The sequence below is a fragment of the Sinocyclocheilus grahami genome, unplaced genomic scaffold (genome assembly GCF_001515645.1).
Source record: "Sinocyclocheilus grahami isolate Dianchi unplaced genomic scaffold, SAMN03320097.WGS_v1.1 scaffold658.1, whole genome shotgun sequence".
NCBI lineage: Eukaryota > Metazoa > Chordata > Actinopteri > Cypriniformes > Cyprinidae > Sinocyclocheilus > Sinocyclocheilus grahami.
The window spans coordinates 105,296-131,750 of NW_015505837.1; the positions used below are offsets into that span (position 1 = coordinate 105,296).

Consider the following 26,455-nt stretch of genomic DNA (forward strand, 5'->3'; position numbering starts at 1 on the left):
CAATTGTGAGAGAAAAAGTCAGAATTGTAATACAAAAAGTCGCAATTACCTTGTTTTATTTTTTATTCAGTGGCAGAAATGGGCTTCCATAATATTTAAGTCATCTCGACAAATCTTAAAGCTGCAGTCCGTAAGTTTTGCCTGTCACTGTTTGAAACCTGCAATTGCAGTTATTTGCGGAATGATCTTCTTTACGTGGGTTGTGCATCGGCACGGCTCTTCAGCGCGGATGAATCTAATGTTTTGAGATGTGTGTGGGCTGTCAGTCAACGCACCGGTGTGGATATTCACTGTACTTCCGAATTACAGATACTACGTCTTGGAAGTACGCCCAAAATAAGACGTTTCGCCAGAAAATGTCATCTGAACAATAAATCGTGCTACCAATCGTGATTAAATCTAACAATCGCAAAGTTAGCTCAGATCACGTCAAACCGTGCAAAGACGAATGGCGGCAAACTCTGAAACCAACCCAAACCACTCAAATTAGAAATTGGTTATGTAGTTGCTCTATAATTGATTTTGGATCATTTTTAACCCCAAAAAATTTACGGAATGCAGCTTTACGTTTTTATAACTAATTGCAGCAACATTTACTACAGTGTTGCTCTGTGAATCTGCACAAGCAAAATCCAGTCATTTCATAACGGTTCAAGTGGGTGATCACGTTTTGATCTCTCATTAATTATCTCATTTAAAGGAACCGTAACATTTTTTGTGTGCACATATGTATGCAGAGACATAGATAAGTATAGTTAGATGCCACATTCGAACACTCCAGACACGTAGATGCGTTGCCATCTTGGAACAGTCAACGTGTCATCATTTACAATAAAAAAATTAATAAATCAATGAGTTTTCCAAAATTCCACAATATTTGCTATGGCTGTTCCAATATGGCAGACGGCTTACAGCAGCCTATAGAAAGGCATCTACAGTATATATACACATTATCTCACAGAAGTGAGTACACCCCTCACATTTTTCTAAATATTTTATTATATCTTTTCATGTGACAACACTGAAGAAATGACACTTTGCTACAGTGTAAAGTAGTGAGTGTACAGCTTAGTTTTCACTTAGGGGTGTACTCACTTTTGGGGCCAGCGGTTTAGACATTAATGGCTGTGTGTTGAGTTATTTTGAATGGGACAGCAAATTTACACTGTTATACAAGTTGTACACTCACTACTTTACATTGTAGCAAAGTGTAATTTCTTCAGTGTTGTCACATGAAAAGATATAATAAAATATAATAAAATATTTACAAAAATGTGAGGGGTGTACTCACTTTTGTGAGATACTGTATATGCGTAATTTTCGTGCATATTTTTTTGCCATTTCACCACCACTTTGGCAATCAAAACACTGCCTGTGAAATAAAATCGACAATGCATTTCAATTTATTGGTATTTGTAAATCATTAAGCAGCTGGTTAGTTTGATTTACAGCATTTCCATGAAAAACCTCAAACAGCCCTGTTCAATGAATTGTTGGTGTCTTTACTTAAAAAAAAGTTCACAGAAGCCTCTGCAAGGCTTCTTTTATATATATATATATATATATTTAATTGTTCCTGTACAAATATATATAAGTAAATAATATAACATATTATCATCTATCATTATAGTGGTGCATGGAGCATGCTTGCGTGTGTTCATTTAGAGAAAAACAGATAGATATCATGAAACACATACAGCTATATAGATAATAACCAGGCACACAAACCTCTCATAATTGTGTGCGATTAAGCATGTCTGAAAAACAGAATCTTTATGCAATCTGTTCTCTAAAGCACCAAATTAATCATCATATTAATCAGCAGAAGGCCTTTCACACACCTGCATATGGAAGCCGTGAGAATGAAAAACATGGCCTGCTTCATCCCACACACTGAAAATACACCGAAGAACATGAACTGTGAAGGCACGATATTTCAGAATAGTTCAGTTCTCACCGATCTCCGGTGATGGTGATGGTGAATCCGTCGTATTCTTTCCCAGGATCCTTCAGACTGGGCACTTTAGAATTGACTGTGAAGCCATCTCTGGTTTTACTGTTGAACTGCTTCAGATATACAAACACACACAGAAGCACATCAGAGAAACATTCAGTCTTTCTTCATGCGCTTTATGAGAACATGCATATGGTCTTAAATAAATATGTCTATTATTAAACACGAATGCAAGTGTCAAATGTCAAGGCATAATTATGAGCCGGCAAATAAAACGATTAGCATTCATTGCACATGTGTTTATCAAAGGCTCTCTTCATATCATTACTCACAGATCTGGCCTAATCCTAGATTACACACTCATAACTGTCATGTGTACAGGCTGTTACACATGAAGCTGTTTCTCTGACTAGCACTTATTATAGTTCTCTGTGAACAAAGATCATTTTGATTATCATATGAAATATACAGTATGAATGGTGTACAAGAAAGGGAGATCGAAATAAAATCAATGAAAGATTTAAACATTTATAATGGAATTATTTATACAGTTTAACACACTTTTTTTTATTGTTTCTGAAAGAAGTTTCTTATCCTTATACCAAGGCTGCATTTATTTGATTAATTTACAGTAAAAAGTGTAATATTTTGAAATATGATTACAATTTACAATAAGTATCGCTTTTTATTTCTCCTCTTTCCTATTACTTGTTTCAGTTTTTTTATAACCGTTTCTTACTATGTGTCAGTAAGTTGTTGTTTTTTAGCATGTGTGTTTGGCAGTGTTATTTTTTAGGATTACTGATAAACTTCTGTCATTTGATTTGTGTTATTTGTATTTATTATTTATTTTAATTTGAGTTACATTATGTTTGAATTTATTATGTCTGTATAGGTCTTTTAGTTTTATTTAATTTGAGTTATTTTAATACTTCAACAAACTAAATGGAAATGAAATAATATATATATTGAATTTATAAATGTGTATGTACATATACGGTATATATGTATGTGTGTGTGTGGTTGTACATACACATATGTAGTTGTTTTTTTTTTGTGTTTGGCTTAGTGTTATGTTAGAATCATTATTATACTCTTATACCTTTTGTTCTTTAATATTTTGAATTGTTTTTAGCTTTATTTTTAGTTTTTCATTTAAATGTTAAGTTTTGAAATTTTGTTGTATGCATTTGTCATTTATTTAATCTCTTTATTTTTAAAATGTGTAAAGGTAATATTTATAAAGTTTTAGCTTTTAGTTTTGGATCTGTTTTTAGTTGTTTTAATACTTCAATTGATTGCTTCTGTTGTCCTCATTTGTAAGTCGCTTTGGATAAAAGCGCCTGATAAATGACTAAATAAATAAAATAAATAAATTTACAAGCAGTGTTTTCCATTTTCATACATTTTAAAATGTAATTTATTCCTGTGATCAAAGCTGAATTTTCAGCATCATTACTCCAGTCTTCAGTGTCACATGATCTTCAGAAATCATTGTAATATGCTGATTTGCTGCTCAAGAAACATTTATTTTTATTATGTTGAAACAATGTTAAAAATGTTGTTATAACAAATTTGAAAAGAGCTTTAGTTGATTAAATGTTTCGTAAAAACGGTGCTACAATACCATTCAAATGCTTTAAAAAAAGCCAGCAAGGACACATTAAATGGATAAAACAAATGACAGTAAATACATTAATAATGCTACAAAATATTTCTGTTTCAAATAACTGTGACCCTGGACCACAAAACGAGTCTTAAGGGTAAATTTTTTGAAATTGAGATTTATGCATCTGATAAATAAGCTTTCCATTGATGTATGGTTTGTTAGGATAGGACAATATTTGGCCGAGATACAACTATTTGAAAATCTGGAATCTGAGGGTGCAAAAAAATCTAAATATTGAGAAAATCGCCTTTAAAGTTGTCCAAATAAAGTTCTTAGCAATGCATATTACTAATCAAAAATTAAGTTTTGATATATTTACAGTAGGAAATTTACAAAATATCTTCATGGAACATGATCTTTACTTAATATCCTAATGATTTTTGGCATAAAATAAAAATTATTTTGACCCATACAATGTATTTTTGGCTATTGCTACAGATATACCCCAGCGACTTAAGACTGCTTTTGTGCTCCAGGGTCACAAATGCCTATCATGGTTTTCATAAAAATATTATGTAGCAAAAACAGTTTTCAACATTGATAATAATAGTATGTTTCTTGAGCACTAATAATTCTTGTATTAATATTTTTTTAGATTCTTATAGCCAAAAAACAAAAACAAAAGAAAACTGAATTTATCTCAGACATTAATCGCTGGTCAACTTTTAGGGTGAGAAAGACACGTCTAGACCTAGAAACAGTCGCTGAGCTTGTCTAACCAGAAAGATTTGTTTCATTTCGTTCAGCACACAAATTATCCGGTTAATGATTAATAAAGATTAATAATAATTAAATGATTAAAAACACTGATTGTCATGTTTAACACTCATGTTACCTTCATGATGGGCAGCAGATCCTCCACTTTATTCACATTTTCCAGAGCCTGCTTTACGTCCTGAAGCCCCCGTGGGTTATACGCCCTGATGGAGAGAACACACACGCAGGAAAATAAAGTGTATTCATAAATGGACAATGAAGAAAAGATCAACTCTATGTGAGTGAATGCATGTATGAAAAAAATAAGGTGTTTGAAGAAAATAATGAATGAACAAACTAAGTTTTTAAAGGGGTCAAATGATGCTGCTAAAAAGAACATTACTTGGTGTAATGAAATGTGTTTATGCGGTTTAAGGTTAAAAAAACACATTATTTTCCACATACTGTACATTATTGTTTCTCCTCTATGCCCCGCCTTTCTGAAACGCGTCGATTTTTACAAAGCTCATCGGTCTGAAAAAGCTAGGTGTGCTGTGATTGGCCAGCTATCCAGTGCGTTGTGATTGGCCGAATTCCTCAAGCGTGTGACGGAAATGTTACGTCCCTTACCATACTGTGATGCCTACGGCAACCACATGTGATGTCCCCGGGCTGGACTCTGCTTCGTCCACGGTGAAAGCCGATCCGGTGATCCTCAGTGCGAAGTTGAAGTATTTCCTCAGCGACCAGCACGGATCAGCTCCAGGCATGACGAAGCTCACAACGAAACACACAGCGCCTTCACGACATGGCGGCGGCAACAACAATACTACAGCGAGAATAAAAGTCACGCCTTCTTTGCGTGAACATTTGGGCGGCGTTACGCAAATCTTCCCACATAGTGATGTAGATATGTGGGGGTGTGTTAGAACGAGGCGTTTTAGGTAGGCGTGGTTGATTCTTAACTTTTATAAAGAATATCTCTTTGGATTTGAGACTTTAGTTTTTGCAACTTTACAGATCTTCTTTATGCACCAAGAGCTTGTAACACTCCAAAGAGAAAGGAAAAATTTTAATTGCATCATATGACCCCTTTAACTGAACGGGTGAAGTGTTTGAATGTACAGGGTATAAAATAAACTTTTGAGAACAGTAAGCTTTTTTGACGTTTTTTTGAAGGAAGTCTCATTTGCTCATCAAGTATGCATTTATTTGATCAAAAATACAGTAAAAACAGTAACATTCTGAAATATGATTACAATGTAAAATAATTGTTTTTAATTTGAATATATTTTCAAATGTAATGTATTCCTGTGATGGTAAAGCTGAATTTTCAGCATCATTTCTCCAGTCTTCAGTGCCACATGATCCTTCCGAAATCATTCTAATATGCTGATTTGCTGCTCAAGAAACATTTATTACTATCAGTGTTGAAAATGTTCTGTTTAATAATTTTCTGCGTACATGAAGAGAGCTGTGAATTAATGAGGTGTGTGTTATTTAATGAGTAAATGAAAAAAACGAATAAAACAAATGTGTGAAGCTTGTCAGTATAATATTTTTAAACAAATATTAAAATCACACGCACAGACACACAAAAGAGACTCACCCATGATAAACCAGTATTCTTTCCTTTACGAAGCCGAGAATACTTCTGAAATACTCCAGATATCTGATATTAATGATCTGCCCTCTGAGAAATAACAGAAAACCCATTAAAACGCTAGAAAACAGATACAGCAATAGAGTTTTAGGCCTGTTTCACACCACAAGCATGAGCAGCGCATATTACAGTTTCAAAGCAGCTTTACAGAAAATGCTTACCTCAATGTTTCAATAAGAAAGTGTTCTGACAGGAAGTAAAACGATTCGCACTCTGCTAACGCTCGAAGTGTGAAATTGGCTGTATCTTCTCTGTACAGAATCGTCATTAATGATACCAATGTTGGTATAGACAATATCAGTAATATCTAATATCAGTATGGTATCAAGGCTTCTCTGTACTATTAAAGTATTTTTCAAAATTGCAAGGTTCATCATGCTTGTTTGTAGGGCTGCACAAGGTGGTCAACATTTTGGGATTATACATCAATTTGGCTATATTGTTAGTGTCTATTCTCTTTATTATTAGTGTTTTTATTACCTTCAAGGTCACATATTTTACACCTTTTTGGAGTTTTATTTTAGGTTGTGATGTCCTTATGAATATATATTTGCGGTATAAGTACCAAAAACCATCTCAATAGATTTTTACAGCTCCTCTCTCAGGAGCTTTGCTGAGAACAGGTCGATTTTGGCCTGTCTAATTAATATTCATGAGCCTCTCTTCTGATCGGCCTGTTGTTTTTTTGAGTGACGCACGGCCAGGCCAACCACAGGTAACTAGGGTCAGCCGAGCACTAGCTGGAGGCAGCAAAACAAAGGGGAAACTGGAGGCGGCCCATTCAAACCAGCGCAGATTCGGCTACATAAGGAGCTCAAAATATCATCTTGTTGTGATGTTGGGTGCCAGAATCTACATAATACAGCCTCAAATTAGACAAAAAACCGACGACAGCTGTGGTTAAACGCGATAAAACGAGCAGACTGGACAGAAACGATCGTCAAAAATGCTCGCGTTTGCAGCGCACACTTCTTATCAGAAAAGGTTCAATAAAGTATTGTCTTTCGTTGTTATGGGCGCGTCTACAGATTTCTTGCCATATGTCTATGTTTCTTGCATCTCACGACTGTCGTGTATGAAATAATGTCTGTGTGCATGTGTGTAAAACAACAAACTGACGATTTATATATAATCATTTGTAATTGTATATACATTGTTGTGATTAATTGTGGCTGGAACAATAATGTAGCTGTAAAAATAGTTGCCTGCTGAAATTGAAATGTATATACATCTTCATCATGACTAGACAGACACGGTGAGTTTGTCTTTACTTTACATGTTAGATGTGATCCACCTCAGAGTAACAATCCTGTCAGATCGAAAGTTAACCTTTTCGACATGTTTCCGTGTTGTCGTTGCTCAGCAATGGCATGGACGCGATGTTGTCTGGGGGTTTGGCAAAAGGAGAGTGGGACGGTGGGCGGTGCTCGGGTGGTGACTGAAGGTGGTGACTGTGTAGTTCTGACGTCAGCTTTTTACGGAAGTCACAACGGTTTGTGAAAAATCACAGCTACTTTATGCAGGCTGTGTGCATTTTACTGTGGACTGACTGTTTTGAAACTTATATGGTAGTTACATAGCACATAGACCTCCGTTTTTCAGTTTTGACAATATGGGACCTTTAAATTATATGTATGTCTGCACTATGTTTGTACTTTCTGCACCGGAAGCTCCTGGCACCAAGACGATTTCCTTGTGTGGCAATAAAGCTCTTTCTGATTCGGATTCTGATAAAATAATAATAATAATAATAATTATCATTATTATTACTACTACGAAATTACTATTGTGATATTTCACTGTAAAATAAAATATATATTCAAATATAATAAAATATGATTATTTTAAATTACAACTGTAACATTATTTTGATGGAAAACCAGCCTTTAAAGCTTCTATTTTTTCCCCAAAGGCATGTAAACGGAACCAAACTGGAGTTGGGGTGGATTAGCATTTACTGTGAACCGAGCCAATCTGTGCATATACTCATTTCATTAAATTGGAGCATTTGTGATTTGATAATCACACTAAGCTAAATTGCAATTTTGGTTTTATTTTACACACTGTACTACGGATCAAACACAAAATTTACTGCAAGCTCTTAAACTCGGGTGGATTCTAATTGGCTTTCAGTATTTTTCATCATCAGCAGAAAAAAAAAGTGTTGTAAAAGTGATTTCAACAATATTGTTCTTCGTGTCATTTTCAATACAGTTGTGGTGTGGAGACTTTAGATAATTACTAAAACTTCATGGTTATAGTTATCATCAACCCTTAAAAGTCAAAAGGTTCTGAAGCGATTAGGACTGGCAGCTTTACAGAGCAAATGACTCTGTACATTGAGGGCAGATACAGCACCTGATGAGGTTAATGTGGTTGTTAAATCCTCTGCTAAGACTCCTGGCAGGCATCTGATCCAACCACAGCACAGGCTGGTCTGGATCTGCAATCCTGCTCACACCCGTGAACACACACACACACACACACACACACACAACAGTAAAGATCAGTCATCAAGCCTTGGTAACACCCTCCACAGAGCCGTGAGAAGAGCTCAGGAATGCTGGCTGGAATCTGACCTTCTCCATTTCACTGCAATGTCAAACATGTCTCTCCACTGCAGCTGTCTGGTCTTTCCGTTGACTCGAACCTTCGAGTTACTCCAGGTGCGCTGCATGGCCTGCATCACCTCTAAGGTGGCCAATCCCATCGCTACACAAAACACACAATAAAAACACAAGACAACATTAAAAATGCAATTCAAAAATATGATGACTTGAATGCACCTCTTCTACGATGAATATGCTTTTTATTTTTGAATTACAATTCATTTCGATTTCTTGAAATTTAGTTGGAAACAAAGTCAAAAATTGAACTGTTTTGATATAATAATGAAAAAAAAAGTGTAATTTAAATGAAAAGATGAAAACCATATTAAGTAGTTTGGCATTCGACTTTATTATTATTATTTCTAAGAAAAACAAAAAGTCAATAAAACTGAATAAAAAATCATTAAAACCACTGCTTATTACTTAAATAAAATCAAAGTTATCTAGTGCTATCAACAAACACTTGTGGTCTAATCTACATGCAGAAAAAAACAACCTAAAACAGGAAATGGTACCATAGTTTGAGGAGCCTCATGTAGACCCTCATGACTGTGTGTCAATATATAAATATTTTTTAATTATTATTATTTTACCTTTTGATGACAAGACAATGTTAATGACAATGATAGTTCAGGTTACAAAAAATATCATGTGGTGCAACTCCTAAAGATTTAGTGATATTTATAAATGATTACACGGCTCTGTGGAATACTTGATTCTGATTGGTCAGTCGCGACATTCCGAGGTCTGTTATCCCTCAATAACAACCGGTAAAAGCTGATAACACAGGCTCATCCGGGTAACTGAAGTCGGCGCTATACGCGTACTAGGAACTGTTTATTCTTGGTGGAAGCTTTGCATTTGGTTCGCTAATAAAATATTAAAACTCAATTCAATATTATGTGTACAGTTATTTAATTATGTCATCCTGGTATCGCAGACTCGCTCTCTCGTTTAATACAAACGCAGCCATTTTGCCACGATTGTTTTGTACATTGTAATGGATTATAAGATATAACTAACACACTGGTAAGATTTTAAAACAGTTTTGTCTTAAATCAAAATCTTTTTATCGCCAAGATTATTTGTGTGGTGAAATGTTGTGTAATAAGTGGTAAGACTGCACTGTTTCCCTTAAATGAAAAGAAAGAAAGAAAGAAAAGAAACCTGGAAAATTATATTTAAAAACTAATAATTGTTTAAGCATTCAAGGTGCAAAGAAAATGTGTTATCAATTTATCCTTATTTAGTGCTTTATTTTAAACTTTTCATTAAATATCTGTATCACTTAATTATTTAGTGATTTTAAAGAGCTCTGATCTACAGAAAAAAAATGTAACATTAAAAATTATACTAAAAAACTTAACGTAAAATAATGATTGTGTACACTAACATGTATTCAAGTGTGAGTGTGTGTGTTTTTTTTTTTGTACCAATTGATATTTGATATATAGAGGGGTGCACACGTTTTTCAGTCTGGTTCTCATGAGAGCACCTGGAGATTTTGTTTTGGTACTCGCACTGCACATAGTTTGACTCATTAAATATAACTATAACAATAAACTGATTATTAATAGTGATAATAGTATTTTGCATTTATTTATTTTGTATTTTGATCAAATAAATAAAATAATCAGTGTGATACCACTATTATATTTAAAAATAAGTGTAAAATAAAAATACAGTTATTTTTTTATAGTACACTTAAAAATACAATGCTAATATTAACTATTTTTAATGAATTTTCATAACTAAAATCAGCAAGGTTTTATTTTGGCAGGTTGCCAGCAAGTAAGTATATGCACTATATGTATATGTACAGTGGGTACGGAAAGTATTCAGACCCCCTTACATTTTTCACTCTTTGTTATATTGCAGCCATTTGCTAAAATCATTTAAATTAATTTTTTTTCCTCATTAATGTACACACAGCACCCCATATTGACAGAAAAACACAGAATTGTTGACATTTTTGCAGATTTATTAAAAAAGAAAAACTGAAATATCACATGGTCCTAAGTATTCAGACCCTTTGCTGTGACACTCATATATTTAACTCAGGTGCTGTCCATTTCTTCTGATCATCCTTGAGATGGTTCTACACCTTCATTTGAGTCCAGCTGTGTTTGATTATACTGATTGGACTTGATTAGGAAAGCCACACATCTGTCTATATAAGACCTTACAGCTCACAGTGCATGTCAGAGCAAATGAGAATCATGAGGTCAAAGGAACTGCCTGAAGAGCTCAGAGACAGAATTGTGGCAAAGCACATCAATGCAGCATATTAGAATGATTAATGAAGGATCATGTGACACTGAAGTGATTTATATATTTAATATTAAATGTGAAATTGTAATAATATACAACATTACATTTGTATTGAAATTTTGCACACAAAAAAAAAATTCTAAAAGTAAAAAAAAATAAATAAATCTAGCTAGATAATTTAGTAAAGATCTGAAATAAGAGCAAATATTTACTCTTCCGTTACAGGGCTCAACAATAAGGATGGACCGGAACCAGTGTGATTTAATTTACACTCATGGAGCAATTTGTTTCTAAACTTTCTGAAAATGCTGTTGCAAATTTTGCTGATTTATGTCAACAAGATAACAATAACTATCTGGCTAACACAGATACTGAAGCTAATGAGAACTACTGATATGTTAAGCATTATGTAATGCTTGTTAACGACCACGTGGAAATTATTATATGGCTCTAATTTCTCACCTCTGAGATATCTGACTTTGAGATACTCGGAGCTGGCTTTCTGTCCCAAGAGAGGGTCGTTGAGCATGACTTTCGTCTGAGCTTTAATGCCCTCGTAGAACTGGCCCATGGCCACATGACTGAGACCCTTCATGTACTGACACACTTCATTATAGGGCTCCAGCTGCAGACATCTCTGAAAGACAACATGATAAAACACTAGTGAAACAAACAACCACAGGACAGCAGACCAAATGTGCAATCCAAGCTACAACTGTCAGCATCTGACCAGAATAACTCAAAAACATGTTCGTTTTGAGATTCAATACAAGAATTGAATAAAACGACACGAGGAAAACACAATCGTGTGTAAGTGACTTTTTAAAAATCAATGGTATTGATATCGTAAAGAAGGACTTTGGAGTTGCACTACTCTCCACAGGTCATCTTGACTGAAAAAAAAAAAGTCTACTTGATCTTCCCAAATAAGTAACACAGATGAATCCATTTAAACAAACACAAATTATTTAAAGTAACAGTTCACCCAAAAATGTTACTTCTGTAGTTTACGCATCCTCATGTTGCTGCAAACCCATTAGACTTTTGTTTGGCTTCAGAAACACAAATTAACATTTTTTGCGAGAACAAACCTCATTGGTTCTTACGTGTCAAACAAGTGCTTTGAGCTTCTGTTTACCATATGCAATGCGATCTATGCATGTGGGGTAATCAATGTTTTCAAATATTCATATTAGGGTTGTGACGGTGAGGAAATTTTCCCACTGGTTAATCGACGTGTGACAACACCGGTAATACCGGTATCACCGTGTATTCACCGTTGGCGTTCCCCTCTTTTCCTCGCTTTCCTTCGCTTTTAAATAGCTTGTAAAAGCGGCTTGCGCATTTTACTTTCACTTTCAAATAGCGGCAATTCGGCGTAAAGCAATTGTTCGTTTTTAGTTCGTTTGAATTTTCCCTCTTTTCCCTTCGCTTTTAAATAGCTTAAACGAGGCGTGCGCATTTTACTTTCACTTTCGAATTAGCGGCAGGTCGGCATCAATTGCTTGAATGCAACAACAAAATACAACGTCAAACTCACTTTAGCCTATATATAAAACATAGAACCTTTATTAACAAAACAAATACAAATACACCATGCTATAGGGCAGGCTATGCCTAATATAAAATAACTAACAAAGTTTAAATATACAAAACTGGAAATAGGCTAAGTAAAGATGTATAATATATAACCAAATAAATAAGAAACGTAGAACGTTTATTAGCAAAACGAGTAAGAAAGCTTGGAGGCACGGCATACACCTTGATGTCAAATAAAATAAATAAATGACACGGTTTAAACAAAGTAAAAATCAGCAAACAATGTGGAACCAATCAAATAAGAAACGAATGTTTAAAAAAACGTCCAAAATGACCTTAGATAAACGTCAAAAGTCAACAGGCTTTTCCAAATCCAAACTTTTGCCAAACAGGCGCTTCTGCATCTCGTTTCGAAACGAAATCATCTGCGATCGTCTAGTCTGTCTCCACTCTTCTTGTCAGTCAGCTCGACTCACTCTTCTCACTGGAGAAATGAAATCGGCAACTGTCGTTCAACTGCATTGAGCAGCCGCGTTCAGTTTTTAATTGTAGTGTCTGTTCTTTTACTGAACTAAATGATTTTTATTACTATAAAAAATAAAAACGATGGTGGGGGTCGGTGACGCGGTGGGCAAGTGACGTAACCGGTGTCGCGGCTTAACACCGTCACCGTCAACACCGTCTATCGCGGCAAGCCTAATTCATATGGATTACTTTTACATTGTCTTTATGAACTTTTTGAAGCATCAAAGTTTTGGTGGAATGGACATTTCGATGGAGGAACAGAAATCTCTCAGGTTTCATTAAAAATCTTCAATTGTGTTTCAAAGATGAACGAAAGCCTTGTGGGTTTTGAGTGACATAAAGGCGAGTAAATGATCACAGAAGTTTCATTTTTGGGTGAACTTTGCTTAAACTCCACTAGCAGCATATACTGTCAATTACAACATAAGATCATTTTGAGTTGACCCTCACTTTGTAAAAACACTTAGTAGAAAAAAAATTTAAGTCAACCGTTCAAGGTATTCTGAAATGATTTGTGGATCTTGTATTTTTGCTAAAGCTTATAAGAACTAGGGCTGTCAAAATGGCTGAAAAACTACATTTGAATTTTGTACTTAATTATCAAAATTCGAATTATATTCGAATTTAAAATGCATAATTTCAGTTAGGGTGAAGAAAAGCTTTTGGCTTCTTTTCGGAGGCCACAAAAGGGCGCATCAGCAAAATATTACTAATGCACGTTTATTCAAAGCATAAGGTAACATGACTATCTGTGAAAATAATGTTTAAAATAATGTTTATAAACCAATTATAATTAATTAAGTTGCTTAAACAACTATAAACAAAACAGCATCATGCATGTATGCATAGTTTAATACAAAGGGCGGAAAGCCAATCACACAGAGTACATTTTTCATTTAAAAACATGAGATGCAGTGGGATGGGGGGGAAAAACCCCATAAAGTCTCGATATATGTTTTTTTCAAAGTTGAACTTGCATTAATTTGACATGGCTTTCTAAACATGCAGTTCTTTTGTGCGAGATGCGAGTGCAACGGTGATAGATGTCCATCTAGAAAATGCGCGAAATATGAGTTCTGTGTGAACGGCTTGGTTTTAGTTTTGACGTAAACAAGATCTTCTCACGATTGATGTTCTCTTTTTCCGCAATATCTTTAATGAACAACGCAGCAGCGCCTAACAAATACTTATAATGCAACGACACTTACATCGTCATCGCATCTCGTGCGCCACTGATAAGGCTACCTCCAACGCTCACCTAAAATTCGAATGCAACGTTTTTGCATTCGAATGTGGATTTTTATTTTAAATTTGATTTTTTTTTTTTGACAGCCCTAATAAAAACTGATATGAATTCTTCTGTATTCTTCCTTATATTCATTTTACTGCAATGTAATATACAGTACTTCCCATTAAAACTGAATATTTACTGGGAAATAATGTACAGTAGGATTCGATTTGATCTTTCAAGAATTGTTTTGATTGGAACATATTGGGTTATGATATTAACATTCAATACATTAAGTAATCTGTCTACTTCAAATCTATTTTACTTCATGTTGTTTTTACGGATTACTACTGCCAACAAAGAGGTAAATACAACACCATTTGGGACGCACATGATCGATTTACCTTAAAGCTGCCTATGGCCTCCTGCAGGCTGCCGTGGTGGTACAGCATCATTCCTCGGAGCTGGAGAGACTGGATGTGGTTCTGATCCAGTAACAGAGCTTTCTGGAAGCTAGTTTTTTTCGCTGTATTTTGATCAAATAAATGCAGCTTTGGTGGACATAAAAACATAAATTGACTGACAGGAACAGAACACAGTCAACAATTTCATTAGTCCAACAAAAGTTTTGCAACAAAACAAAATGACATGATTAATTAATACTGAAGTCTCAAAGGTATAGTAGCAACAGCAGCCAGTTTGCTTCGTAGGGTCAGAAAATGGTCATGGAAAACTAATAGAGATGTCACATTAGCGTAAAAAAAAAAAAAAATCCGTTATGAATTATCAATAGTGTAGCGATGTATGAGGCACAGCTCACACAGATGTTACTTTTCTGCATGACCAGAAAATATTTAACAGTGGGGAAATATTTCACCCTTATGCAATCACACAGATTATTTTTCAAAGTACTGGATTCTGCGCTATCTGTCCACTCAGGACATTAAATGAAGAGATCTATACATTACAATAACACTTTACCAATCTATTCAAGTCAAAATCAAAGTTTACTTGACAGATAAGATGGCTGTGTCTGTGCACCTCTGATATGAAGAGCAGTGTTCCTCGGTGTCTGTAGAGTCGGGCTGAAGGCTGCAGTTGTATGGCTTTAGTCAGGTCTGACAGAGCTTCACTGATGCGGCCCAGAGGAGACAGAATCTGAAATCACATGCTTCATCATTACCACTAAACACTTCATAAACTGTCTTAATTTGTCAATCCCTCGTTCCTCACCTCCGCCCTCTGCTCGTATACTTCTGGTCTGCTGGGCTCCAGTGCGATCACTCTGCTCAACTCATACAGAGCCAAGTCTGCATTCTTTATGTCCTTCAGAGAGAGAGAGAGAGAGAGAGAGAGAGAGAGAGAGAGAGAGAGAGTTACCTTCAATCATATGTTCAGCTATGACTACAAACGCTACAAAAATATTTAGTAGTGTTTGATAAACCAACATACACACACACTCTTGTTCAAAAGTTTGGAATAATTAAGATATTTAAATGTTTTTGAAAGTCCTTTATGTTCACAAAGGCTGCATTTATCTGATTTGAAAACAAAGGAAAAACTGTAACATTGTGAAATATTATTTAAAATAACAAATTTCTGATTGAATACATTTTAAAATGTAATTTATTCCTGTGATGCAAAGCTGAATTTTCAGCATCATTACTCCAGGCTTCAGTGCCTTCAGAACGACCGCATAGCAACACCCTAGCAACTGCCCTGGGTACCCTAGCAACCCCTTAGCAACCAACCCGAGTACCCTAGCAACCGCACAGCAACACCCTGATCCTTCAGAAATCATTCTAATATGCTGATTTTCTGCTCAATTAATCAATTTGTGCTCAATTATTAATAATGTTTCTTATTATTATCTATTTTGAAAACCTTTCTTACTTAAAGGGTTAGTTCACCCAAAAATGAAAATGAGGCTGCATTTTACTCACCCCCGAGTCATCCTAGGTGTATATGTCTTTTTTCTTTCAGACGAATCCAGTCGGAGTTAAATTCAAAATTGTCTTTGATCTTTCAAGATGTTTAATGGCACTCAGCGGGTGTTGCATGCTTCAGTCCAAAAGAACTTAAATAAAAATCGCCCATCCATAAAAAAAAAGTGTCTCACACGGCTCCGGGGGGTGAACAAAGGCCTCCTGTAGCGAATAGATGTGTTTTTGTAAGAAAAATATCCATATTCAAAATGTAATAATCACTTTAATGTAGCTTGCGCTCACTGTTGTACACGGAAGCAGCTCCGGGGCGGATGACGCATGAGTTCAGCATTGCGCATGCGTGTGTGTGTGTGTGTGTGTGTGTGAGGGGGACAGGGTCACATCACAGGAGAGTGAACTGCCTGTCAGAAGTGATAGTGAAATCTGTTGTACCATTATAAATGTTTTTGTTTTTTAACCCTAAACTTCCTATCATGTGACACTGAAGACTGGAGCAATGGCTGCTGAAAATTCAGCTTTTCCATCACAGGAAAAACCTAAATTTTAAAATGTATTAAAATACTAAACAGTTCTTGTGAACTGCAACTTTATTTTATAATATTACTGTTTTTACATATTTTTTTATCAAAAATGCAGTCTTAGGAGACTTCTTTCAAAAACATTGAAAAAAATCTTAAAGGGCTCATATGATGCGATTTCAAGTTTTCCTTTCTCTTTGAAGTGTTACAAGCTCTTGGTGCATAAAGAAGATCTGTAAAGTTGCAAAGACTAACGTCTCAAATCCAAAGAGATATTCTTTATAAAAGTTGAAAAATAATGTGTTTTTTGAACATTAAAGCATGTCAACATATTGTTACACCAAATACACAAAATAATGATCTTTAAAATAGCATCATATGACCCCTTTAATTATTCCAGACTTTTGACTGGCAGCGTAAAGCAAACGACTGACCTGCAGACTCTTTTTGCCGTAGGCTATTCCCCGTCCATAGATGGCACTCACCAGCTCAGGATCTCCCTGGTGATAGAGGACAGCTCTTTTGTGATAGTGCTTAGAACAAGTTCACCATTACCACACAATCAACTATCATTACTTTTACTTCAGTCCCAACAAAACTGACCTGTAGCAGTAAGGAGAAGTGCTTGATAGCTTCATCAAAGAGGCCATTTCCAATGAGAACATAGCCAATGGCTGAAATAAACACAAAACCGTGTTAGCGGAGAACATCAACCAAAGACAAGTGCAAAATACACACTTGCCAAAGTCAAAACAATGAGAAACACAGCCGACACACACCAAGCTCTTCATTGGTATTTTGGTTTTCCACAGCGAAAGGAAACCGTCGCTGTTCGACAAACAACTTTGCCTGATTCTGTGGCGACAGAAAGAGAGAAAGAAAGAAAAACACGTCAGGAAGTCCGTCAACCTCCAGCAATCAGTCCAAGCCACCAGTGGTTAACAACAACACTGTGAAGAGACCCATAATTTACAGAGGACTAGCAAAACACCTTTTCTGTGCTGGATAGGAAGTGTTTTGGTTTTGGCTCGACGCGCTTCATGTGTCGTTTTACAGTGTTCTAATTTCTAAAGAGCAGGTGTTGAAGGAACCGTTCACCTGAAAATGAAAATCCTGTCATCATTTCTCTTTTGAGTTCCAAAGAAAGTAAGTCAAAACGAGAGTAAATAAATAATGACGGAATTTTCATTTTGGCCTGAACAATTCCTTTAACATTGTGTAATATGATGCAAATGCAACTCACAAGTATTTTCTCTGCATTGAGTGAAAAGATGGACTCGCAGGACGGGTTGCTCCCCTCTTCACAGTCCGGATCCTCCAACTGCAGGATAGATGACTCTGATGGACCAAAGATTTTTAAAAATGTGACTAACCAAATGACTTTGGCTTGAACTAAACGCAATGAATGTTGTTTGCTGCAGAACCCAAATCAAGTGGCGACCAGATACAGTACCAAAATCATATAATGCTTATAGAATAACAAGTTAAAACATGTTATCCTCGCTGTAAGTGAATCTGTATTAAATGTAGTCTGGATTGTTTTTACCATGCACAGTTTTGTTCATGGATTAGGGATAGTTCACCCAAAAAAAAAAAAAAAAAAAAGATCATTTACTCACCTTCCAGCACAAAAGAAGCTATAGTGGATGATTGATAGTTGATGGTAGCCATTGATTTCCTTAGTGTGGGAAGAAGAAAAAAACTACAATGGAAGTCAGTGGCTACCGCCAACTATTTGGTTTCCATTTCTCAAAATATTTTCTTTTGTGCTCATCATGAGTTCATTAGATTCTTTCATTATGGGTTACTAGGATTGTATGTCAAGGCTCCTTTGGATCAAAACACAATCTGAAACAGAATACCAAGTCACCAGGGTAACAGCAATAGTTTGAAACACAATACCATAGTTACTTCCTACAGTTATTGTTACTATTGAAAACAGTGGACTCCTGTTATTTGTGTTTTCATGGCACTCATTAAAGTTACTTCAAAGAATACCATGATCATTTCCAAACCACCATTGTAATGCCAAGCTACATCTGCTGAAAGCAATCTTGAACTCAATGACACCCAATACAAATGTTCTTGTCCTTCGTGTTGCTGTGCAACATGCATGAGACATCAGAGTCCTGCATGCATGATCTGAGATTCTGCAAGCATTTTTAGAGTCCTGCATGCATGATCTGACATTCTGCAAGCATTTTTAGAGTCCTGCATGCATGATCTGAGATTCTGCAAGCATTTTTACAGTCCTGCATGCATGACCTGAGATTCTGCAAGCATTTTTAGTGTTCCTGCATGCATGATCTGAGATTCTGCAAGCATTTTTAGAGTCCTGCATGCATGATCTGAGATTCTGCGAGCATTTTTACAGTCCTGCATGCATGATCTGAGATTCTGCAAGCATTTTTACAGTCCTGCATGCATGATCTGAGATTCTGCAAGCATTTTTACAGTCCTGCATGCATGATCTGAGATTCTGCAAGCATTTTTAGTGTTCCTGCATGCATAATCTGAGATTCTGCAAGCATTTTTACAGTCCTGCATGCATGATCTGAGATTCTGCGAGCATTTTTAGTGTTCCTGCATGCATGATCTGAGATTCTGCAAGCATTTTTACAGTCCTGCATGCATGATGCGTGTCACTGCAAGCGGAAGAGTGTGAATCAGACACACATTTACATCAGGACGTGGCAGAAACTCACCGCAGTCCGGTGCATACTCCTCCCACTCGGCCGGAGAGCTGCAGCCGTGCTTGTGAAGGTCGCTGTTGAAAAAAGTCAAGGTGGAGAAATACTCGCTGGATAAAATAGCTCCGCATAAGTACAGCAGCGACAGAGCCGCCAGCACAACACCCCCGCCAGCAGGTGCCATGTTGTGAGTGATGTAATGAGCAGGTGAGGAACGGTGCAGTCTGGGTAATGTAGTTGGGGGAACTGAATCCCTAGTGGCGACGGAGGTAAAAAGAACTACATTTCCCGTCAGCAGCCTGATCAGCCCCGCCACTTATGGAGGTTCAGGAAGCAGTAGGAGTGTTTTCATGCTGTCATATGAAGAATGGCACCGGGACTGTTTAAATGCGTCGAGTGTAACGAAGATGCAAACGAACTGCATCGAGATTACAGCAACGGAATACTGAAGATCACCATATGTGTGAGTGCTTCATAAAGTTTAGTTTGTTCTCTGTTCTGTTCAGGTTAGCATGCTCACAACTTAGGCCTGATGTAACGCACATACTAAGAGCACGGCCGTTTGTCACTATTTTACTCTCCAGTTCATTTAATTTCTGTATTTATGTATATTTTGGTTGGGGGAAAAAATGAAACATTTAACCATTATTGCCCAGAAAAAAAAAGAAAGGAAAAAAAACGGTAATGTTGCAAATGACTGTTATTGACAGCGACCTTTAAACAATAAATACATAAATAATAAATATTATCTGACGCCGTAAAGCTAAGTTCCACGAAATATCTGCATTTGAGATATATTATAGGCTTTTTAATGGCTTTCAGCAAAATGTAAGTACGTTATAAAACCCAAAACTAATATTTCATGAAAAAAATATGCATATACAGAATTATAAAATCAGTGTTTTGGCGAACATAAATTGTCATTCACAATTGATGTGGGTTTTCTTTTTCCCCCTCTGCAGAGTTCATGCAAGAAGCCAGTTGACAAATACATCGAATACGATCCAGTTATTATTCTGATAGATGCCACTCTATGCAAAATCCAGGCCTTTAGACATATCCTCTTCAACACTGAGATCAATGTGAGTGAAACTTTTTGACTTTACAGCTTTTGGGAAAGAGAAAAGCGCATGCAGAGTGTGTGCAGAATACAGACTGCGTGAATAGTGTTGTATTGTGAACGCAGCCTCTGTTCCTCTCTCTCTAGATATATTATAGGCTTTTTAATGGCTTTCAGCAAAATGTAAGTACGTTATAAAACCCAAAACTAATATTTCATGAAAAAAATATGCATATACAGAATTATAAAATCAGTGTTTTGGCGAACATAAATTGTCATTCACAATTGATGTGGGTTTTCTTTTTCCCCCTCTGCAGAGTTCATGCAAGAAGCCAGTTGACAAATACATCGAATACGATCCAGTTATTATTCTGATAGATGCCACTCTATGCAAAATCCAGGCCTTTAGACATATCCTCTTCAACACTGAGATCAATGTGAGTGAAACTTTTTGACTTTACAGCTTTTGGGAAAGAGAAAAATGCAGAATACAGACTGCGTGAATAGTGTTGTATTGTGAACGCAGCCTCTGTTCCTCTCTCTCTAGATCCACTGGAAACTGTGTGTGTTCTGTCTGCTGTGTGAGGCGTATCTGCGCTGGGCCCTCCTGCAGGGGTCCCAGTCCAACGATGACCCCGCTGATATCATCCGGTACACTAAAGAGTGGGAGTTTTACTGCATGTTTGCACTGGCTGCACTGGGTAAATCACTGTTTTTAATGAAGTCAGACACTGACTAATTAGATGGAATTAGTCAAGTGAACTAATTGAGTTGCTGGGTGAAGACGAAGTGTAGAGGTTATGCATTTTTATGAAGGTATTCTGAAAGATTTAGGGCTTTGAGGTCTGTTTTTGTAGCTTCCCACATGCCTGGGTCATTATTCGCCCCAAAATCGCTAAATCTAAAGGGGGAAAAAAGTGTATAAACTAAGAGTTTGAGGTCGGTAAGATTTATTTATTTATTGTAAAGAAGTCTCTTATGCTTGCGGTCGAATGTTAGAACAATTGAGATATTTTAATGCTTTTGAAAGTCTCTTATGTTGAGGCAGCATTTATTTGATTAAAAACAGGAATATTGTGAAATATTATTACAATTTAAAATAACTCTTTTTTTTCTATGTATTTATTTATTTGAATATATTTTAAAATGTACTTTATTCCTGTGATAAAAAGCTGAATTTTCTTCAGCATCAGAGTCACATAATCATTCCGAAAGCATTCTAATATGATGATTTGATGATCAAGAAACATTTCATAATCGCAGTGGAAAACAATTTGCCGGTTTCTCTTTTCCAGATTCTTGAATGAATAGAACATTCAAAAGAACAGCATTTATTTGAAATGTTTTTTTTTGTAGCAACATTTATCATGTAACAGCTTTACTGTCACTTTTTTGATCAATTTAATGCATCATTTCTGAATATAAGTATTAACTTCCTAAAAAAAATTTAAAATCTTGCTCGGCCCAAATCTTTGAACAGTAGTGTTTATGGTAGGATTTGTTCTCCTTGCACTCCTTCACATTGCATTATTTTCTGACTGTAATATAGAAAGAATTTGATTACATTAATGAGAATATCTTGAATAATAATTAGGGATGCACCGATATGAAAATTTTGGCCGATACCGATAACCGATTATTCTTTATTTTTGAAAGCCGATAACCGATATGTTGGCCGATAAATCTATATCCAAATTGTTATATACTTTTTGAGAGCCTGATTACAAAAAAGGTCTCATCATTAAAAGCCACATCCCAAACACTTCAACATAAGCAGCCTAGTTTGAACGGTGTACGTTTTAAAAATATTTTTACTTTCCCATTACCAAATTTAGTCATAAAAAAGTCTTACAAATAAATAAAATAATGCATAAATAATGCAAACAAGTCACTGGACATCATTACACGTGTAGAATCAAAAATACAAGTGGTTCTTGTTATTAATAATGTATCAATGATTTTGAAAAAGTAACAAATGAATACCACTGTTTTAAATAGCAGCCATTGAGCTGCGCGTGCTGAAGCTGAAGAGCTGAATGAACATGGTAAACTGAAGCGTTTTGCTGGCAGCTTATTTAACTCAAGGAAATGCATCCTGAGATTAATATTAATACAACATAAACATAATATTACAACTTATATATGTACAAAATGACGCAGTTATTGCATGCTATAGTCAGAATGTGTGATCCTGTTGTGGATGCGCTCTTCCCATAACAACGCGCTGAAACATGGCAACTAAACCCAAAGAATTCACAATGTTTTATTATAATAATGTTCTCATTAGAATTTTATATACACGACATTCCCAATCATAGTTATTAATGTTGTGCACTGCTGTTTGAGCTGCGTGTGCTGAGCTAAAGATGATCACTGGTAAACTGAAGCGCTCTTTTAACTTAACCAAACGCATTCTATATGAGATAAATCAGATATACATCAAATAAACACAATATTACAATGTACAATTGCACAAAAGGCTGCAAACGAACAGCGCGCATCTGAAGTGTCTCTGAAGGAAATAATGCATTATTTATCGGCTTTAAGATATCGGCCAAATTTTCTTATCAGGCCGATACCGATAACAGAAAAAATCAGCATTTATCGGCCGATACCGATATGGTGGCCGATATATCGTGCATCCCTAATAATAATACTTTTTTAAAAATCCAAAATTAAACATGTGGATGCAACATGATTTTCTGTCATGAAAATAGTCACCCTGCTAAAAAACAATCTTAATATTGTTTTTATTTTGCAAATTATTGTTTATTTATTTTTATTTTTTAAATGCATTATATACATATGTATGAACTTGTTTGTAATGTTCTTCATGTTTTAAGTCGCTTTTGATAAAAGTGTCTGCTAAATGAATAATATGTCCTGGACATATTTTCATGAGATTCATCCAAGTACTACCATGATGTAGATGCACTTACAATTTAATATAATATACAACTGAAAATTTAATTTCTGTATTATATTATGCATTATAGCTAATATATTTATATAGCTAATTTATAGATTTTTACTACTGTAATGCAAAATATTGCAATACAGTAATGAGAAACAGAATATTTTTTGTACTTTACCATAATGAGAATTTGGGAGATAATGTGCGTGATTGTCATTAAAATAATGTCACAATGCAGAAATTCACCCTATAACAGCATGTTCTTTGTGTATGTCTAGAGTTGGCCGTGTTCTGCATAGGTGTGTTGTTCATTCTCTGGACGGCGCAGTGCTGCTCTGGTTCCTCTGTAGAATTCACTCCGCTGTTGAAGGCGCTTCTGCTCTCCAGCTACGGCAAAGTGCTGCTAATTCCAGCTGTCATCTGGGAGCACAATTTCTCCCCGCTCTGCTTCAGCCTCATACGGCTGTTCGTCCTGACCTCCAATTCACAAGCCATAAGAGGTGAATATCAACAAACACCTACTTTTATGGAATGCATGCACGTTAAACACACTCACAGGCAGCGCAAGATATCCGTACACTCTCTTTCATTCACATAAACACCCAGAGGCAAAGTGAAATGTCCACATCACACTTACAGAACCAAAGTAAACACTCTCTCTCCTTCTTTCCCACACACATGCGTTCACACAGAGGATTGTATTGTTTTGAGTGGGCCTTTGTTTGCGTGTGCGAACCAACCTCAGCAGTTCCTGGAGTGTGTGCAGATGTTTCACCAGCACTGTTTTAGGAATATCAAGAATACTAGTATGCTGGTACCAAGTTAATGCAAAATTTGTTTTAAAAAAAGGAACAAAATGCATGTGTATTTAAGGGAATAGTTCACACAAGGATGAAAAGTTAGCTGAAAATGTGCTCACCCTCAGGAGATCCAAGATGTAGATGAGTTTGATTCTGCATCAAAACAGATTTGGAGAAATGTAGCATTCCATCACTTGCTCACCAGAGGATGCTCTGCAGTGAATGGGTGCCGTCAGAATGAGAGTCCAAACAGCTGATAAAAATATTATAATAATCCACAAGTAATCACAAGCTGCATGTTTGTAATAAACAAATCCATCACTGGGATGGCTTCAGTGAATAAGGCGTCTAGTCTGAATCAGGAGAGAAATATGCACGGATCAAGCACCGTTTATAAGCAAAAACACTCCAAAACAAGTGTAGACAAATATGTCGAGGTATGTTGTTGTGCGAGGGTGGACTTTTTCACTGAAGGAAATGTTATTTTGGATTATGGACTAGTATTTTGGCCAGAAGCAATGGTTTAAAGTTAAAATTGATGTATTTGTTTCTTACAAACATGCAGATTTTCACTTCACAAGATGTTAATTGATGGACTAAAGTCGTGTGGGTTGCTTGTGGATTACTGTGATGTTTTTATCAGCTGTTTGGACTCTCATTCTGACGGCACCCATTCACTGCAAACTTAGGTGGTCTCAGGGTGATACCTTTTTATTTTTTTTATAGCAGATTTTAATTTTTGGCCGAACTATTACTTTAATGGCAATTCATTTTGCTAACCAAGACATTCAAAAAAAAAAAACGCTGCTAAAAGATGCTCCGCATTAGTTCACCCAAAAATTCTGTCATTAATTACTCGCCCTCGTATCGTTCCAAACCCCTAAGACCTTCGTTCATCTTCTGAACACAAATTAAGATATTTTTGATGAAATCCGAGAGCTTTCTGACCCTGCATAGACAGCAACACAACTGACACATTCAAGACCCAGAAAGGTAGTAAGGACATCATTTAAAATAGTCAATGTGGCATCAGTGGGACAACCGTAATTTTATGAAGCTACAAGAATACTTTTTGTGCGTATGTCACATGGACAATTTTAACGATGTCCTTACTATCTTTCTGGGCCTGGGAACATTTCAGTTGAGTTGCTGTCTATGCAGAGTCAGAAAGCTCTCAGATTTCATCAAAAAATCTTAATTTGTGTTCAGAAGATGAACGAGGTTCATTACGGGTTTGGAACGACTTGAGGGTGAGTAATTAATGACAGAATTTTTGGGTGAACTAACCCTTTAAATGTATTATTTCAGTGACTTGCTATTCTTTTCATGTGGTGCAACCAACATGAAGGGAAAAAACATAAAACATGAAATTATATAATAGAGAGAACGCCTGCAAACCCTCATGACTATATGTCAATAAGTGTACTAATGCTAAGAGTACATTACAGACTTGGCACGTGTTTTAAATAGGGGTGTAACAGCACACTGAAATCACGGTTCAGTACGTACCTCACTTTTGGGGTCGAGTTTGGTACAACAAATGTATTTTCATTCATTTTGAACAGACAGTAGTGCTACATACATGTTTTTTAATTTGATTGTATAAGCTTAAGATTTAAAGCAAAAACAGAATGGTCTGACTTTAGATTTGTGAAATTATGCTATAGAAGACAACTGCACAAAACAAAAACAGCAGACAGGCTGAATGAAAATGCAGATTTATTTTCTAACAGCAGGTGGCGCTTATGGAACAGCAGAGATGTAGCGTTTCCTTGGTTACCGCTGTAAATAAAGCAGCTTTAATATGCATAATATGCAGGTAAGAGGAAAAGAAAATGCCATGGAAACATTTCTGAAGACGGTCAGTTCCTCTCAGAGACGCATTCATATAAACCCCCACATATTTCTCTTCCTATACTTCGAGCATCACGAACAGTGAGCTTGATCTGCCTGGGACAGTATTTTCCCCTCTTTACAGACTTCATGAAAATTTCACACAAATTGCATTTTGGGTAATGATTGCAATGCAGTTTGTGTGCAATTCCGAAATAGAGATTGGCCAAAATAAAATTAAAAACCAGTTCCAATTTATAGCAAGCGACCGGTGCATCTCTAGAACCCGAAACTTTCTCAAATTGCTGATTTAAAGCAAGCAGGCGATTCTTCGAGCTCTTGCGTGCATCCTGAACGCTCCATTCATGTTTTGGGTCGGTGCGTAGATCGTCTCTTTACGTCTCGTCATTCTGATCATCTGACTGCATGAACCGAACCATGACATCCGTGCCCTAACCGATCAGGACGAGTACATGTACACTGTAAAAAATTACAGTGAATTTAACTGTAAAACACTGTAGAAATGCTACAGTAAAAACC

At 36.0% G+C, this 26,455-nt stretch overlaps 2 protein-coding genes across 4 annotated transcripts in view; one reads left to right on the forward strand and one right to left on the reverse strand.

The window, feature by feature from the left end:
* Window positions 1–1,611: 1,611 nt before the first annotated feature.
* Window positions 1,612–19,499, reverse strand: ttc13 (tetratricopeptide repeat domain 13). Its single transcript, XM_016242431.1, has 16 exons — window positions 19,324–19,499; window positions 17,862–17,956; window positions 17,398–17,473; window positions 17,222–17,292; window positions 17,053–17,118; window positions 15,388–15,480; window positions 15,166–15,312; window positions 14,559–14,660; window positions 11,215–11,499; window positions 9,718–9,724; window positions 8,562–8,694; window positions 8,341–8,433; window positions 5,929–6,012; window positions 4,459–4,543; window positions 1,958–2,067; window positions 1,612–1,893 (listed from the first exon to the last, which is right to left on the reverse strand). The coding sequence occupies exons 1-16, from the start codon at window positions 19,490–19,492 to the stop codon at window positions 1,815–1,817; spliced, it is 1,695 nt and encodes a 564-aa protein (XP_016097917.1). The 5' UTR covers window positions 19,493–19,499; the 3' UTR covers window positions 1,612–1,814.
* Window positions 19,500–19,629: 130 nt separating this feature from the next.
* The window catches only part of arv1 (ARV1 homolog, fatty acid homeostasis modulator), a 9,466-nt gene continuing 2,640 nt past the window's right edge, over window positions 19,630–26,455 (forward strand). For all 3 annotated transcript variants that reach the window (XR_001605524.1, XM_016242442.1, XM_016242443.1), the window contains exons 1-4: window positions 19,630–19,771; window positions 20,271–20,390; window positions 20,916–21,069; window positions 23,561–23,782. Coding sequence is in view for 2 of the 3 variants with exons in the window: in XM_016242442.1 (XP_016097928.1) it covers window positions 19,676–19,771; window positions 20,271–20,390; window positions 20,916–21,069; window positions 23,561–23,782 (592 nt within the window). In the remaining variant the exon portion in view is untranslated. The remainder of the gene's footprint in view (window positions 19,772–20,270; window positions 20,391–20,915; window positions 21,070–23,560; window positions 23,783–26,455) is intronic.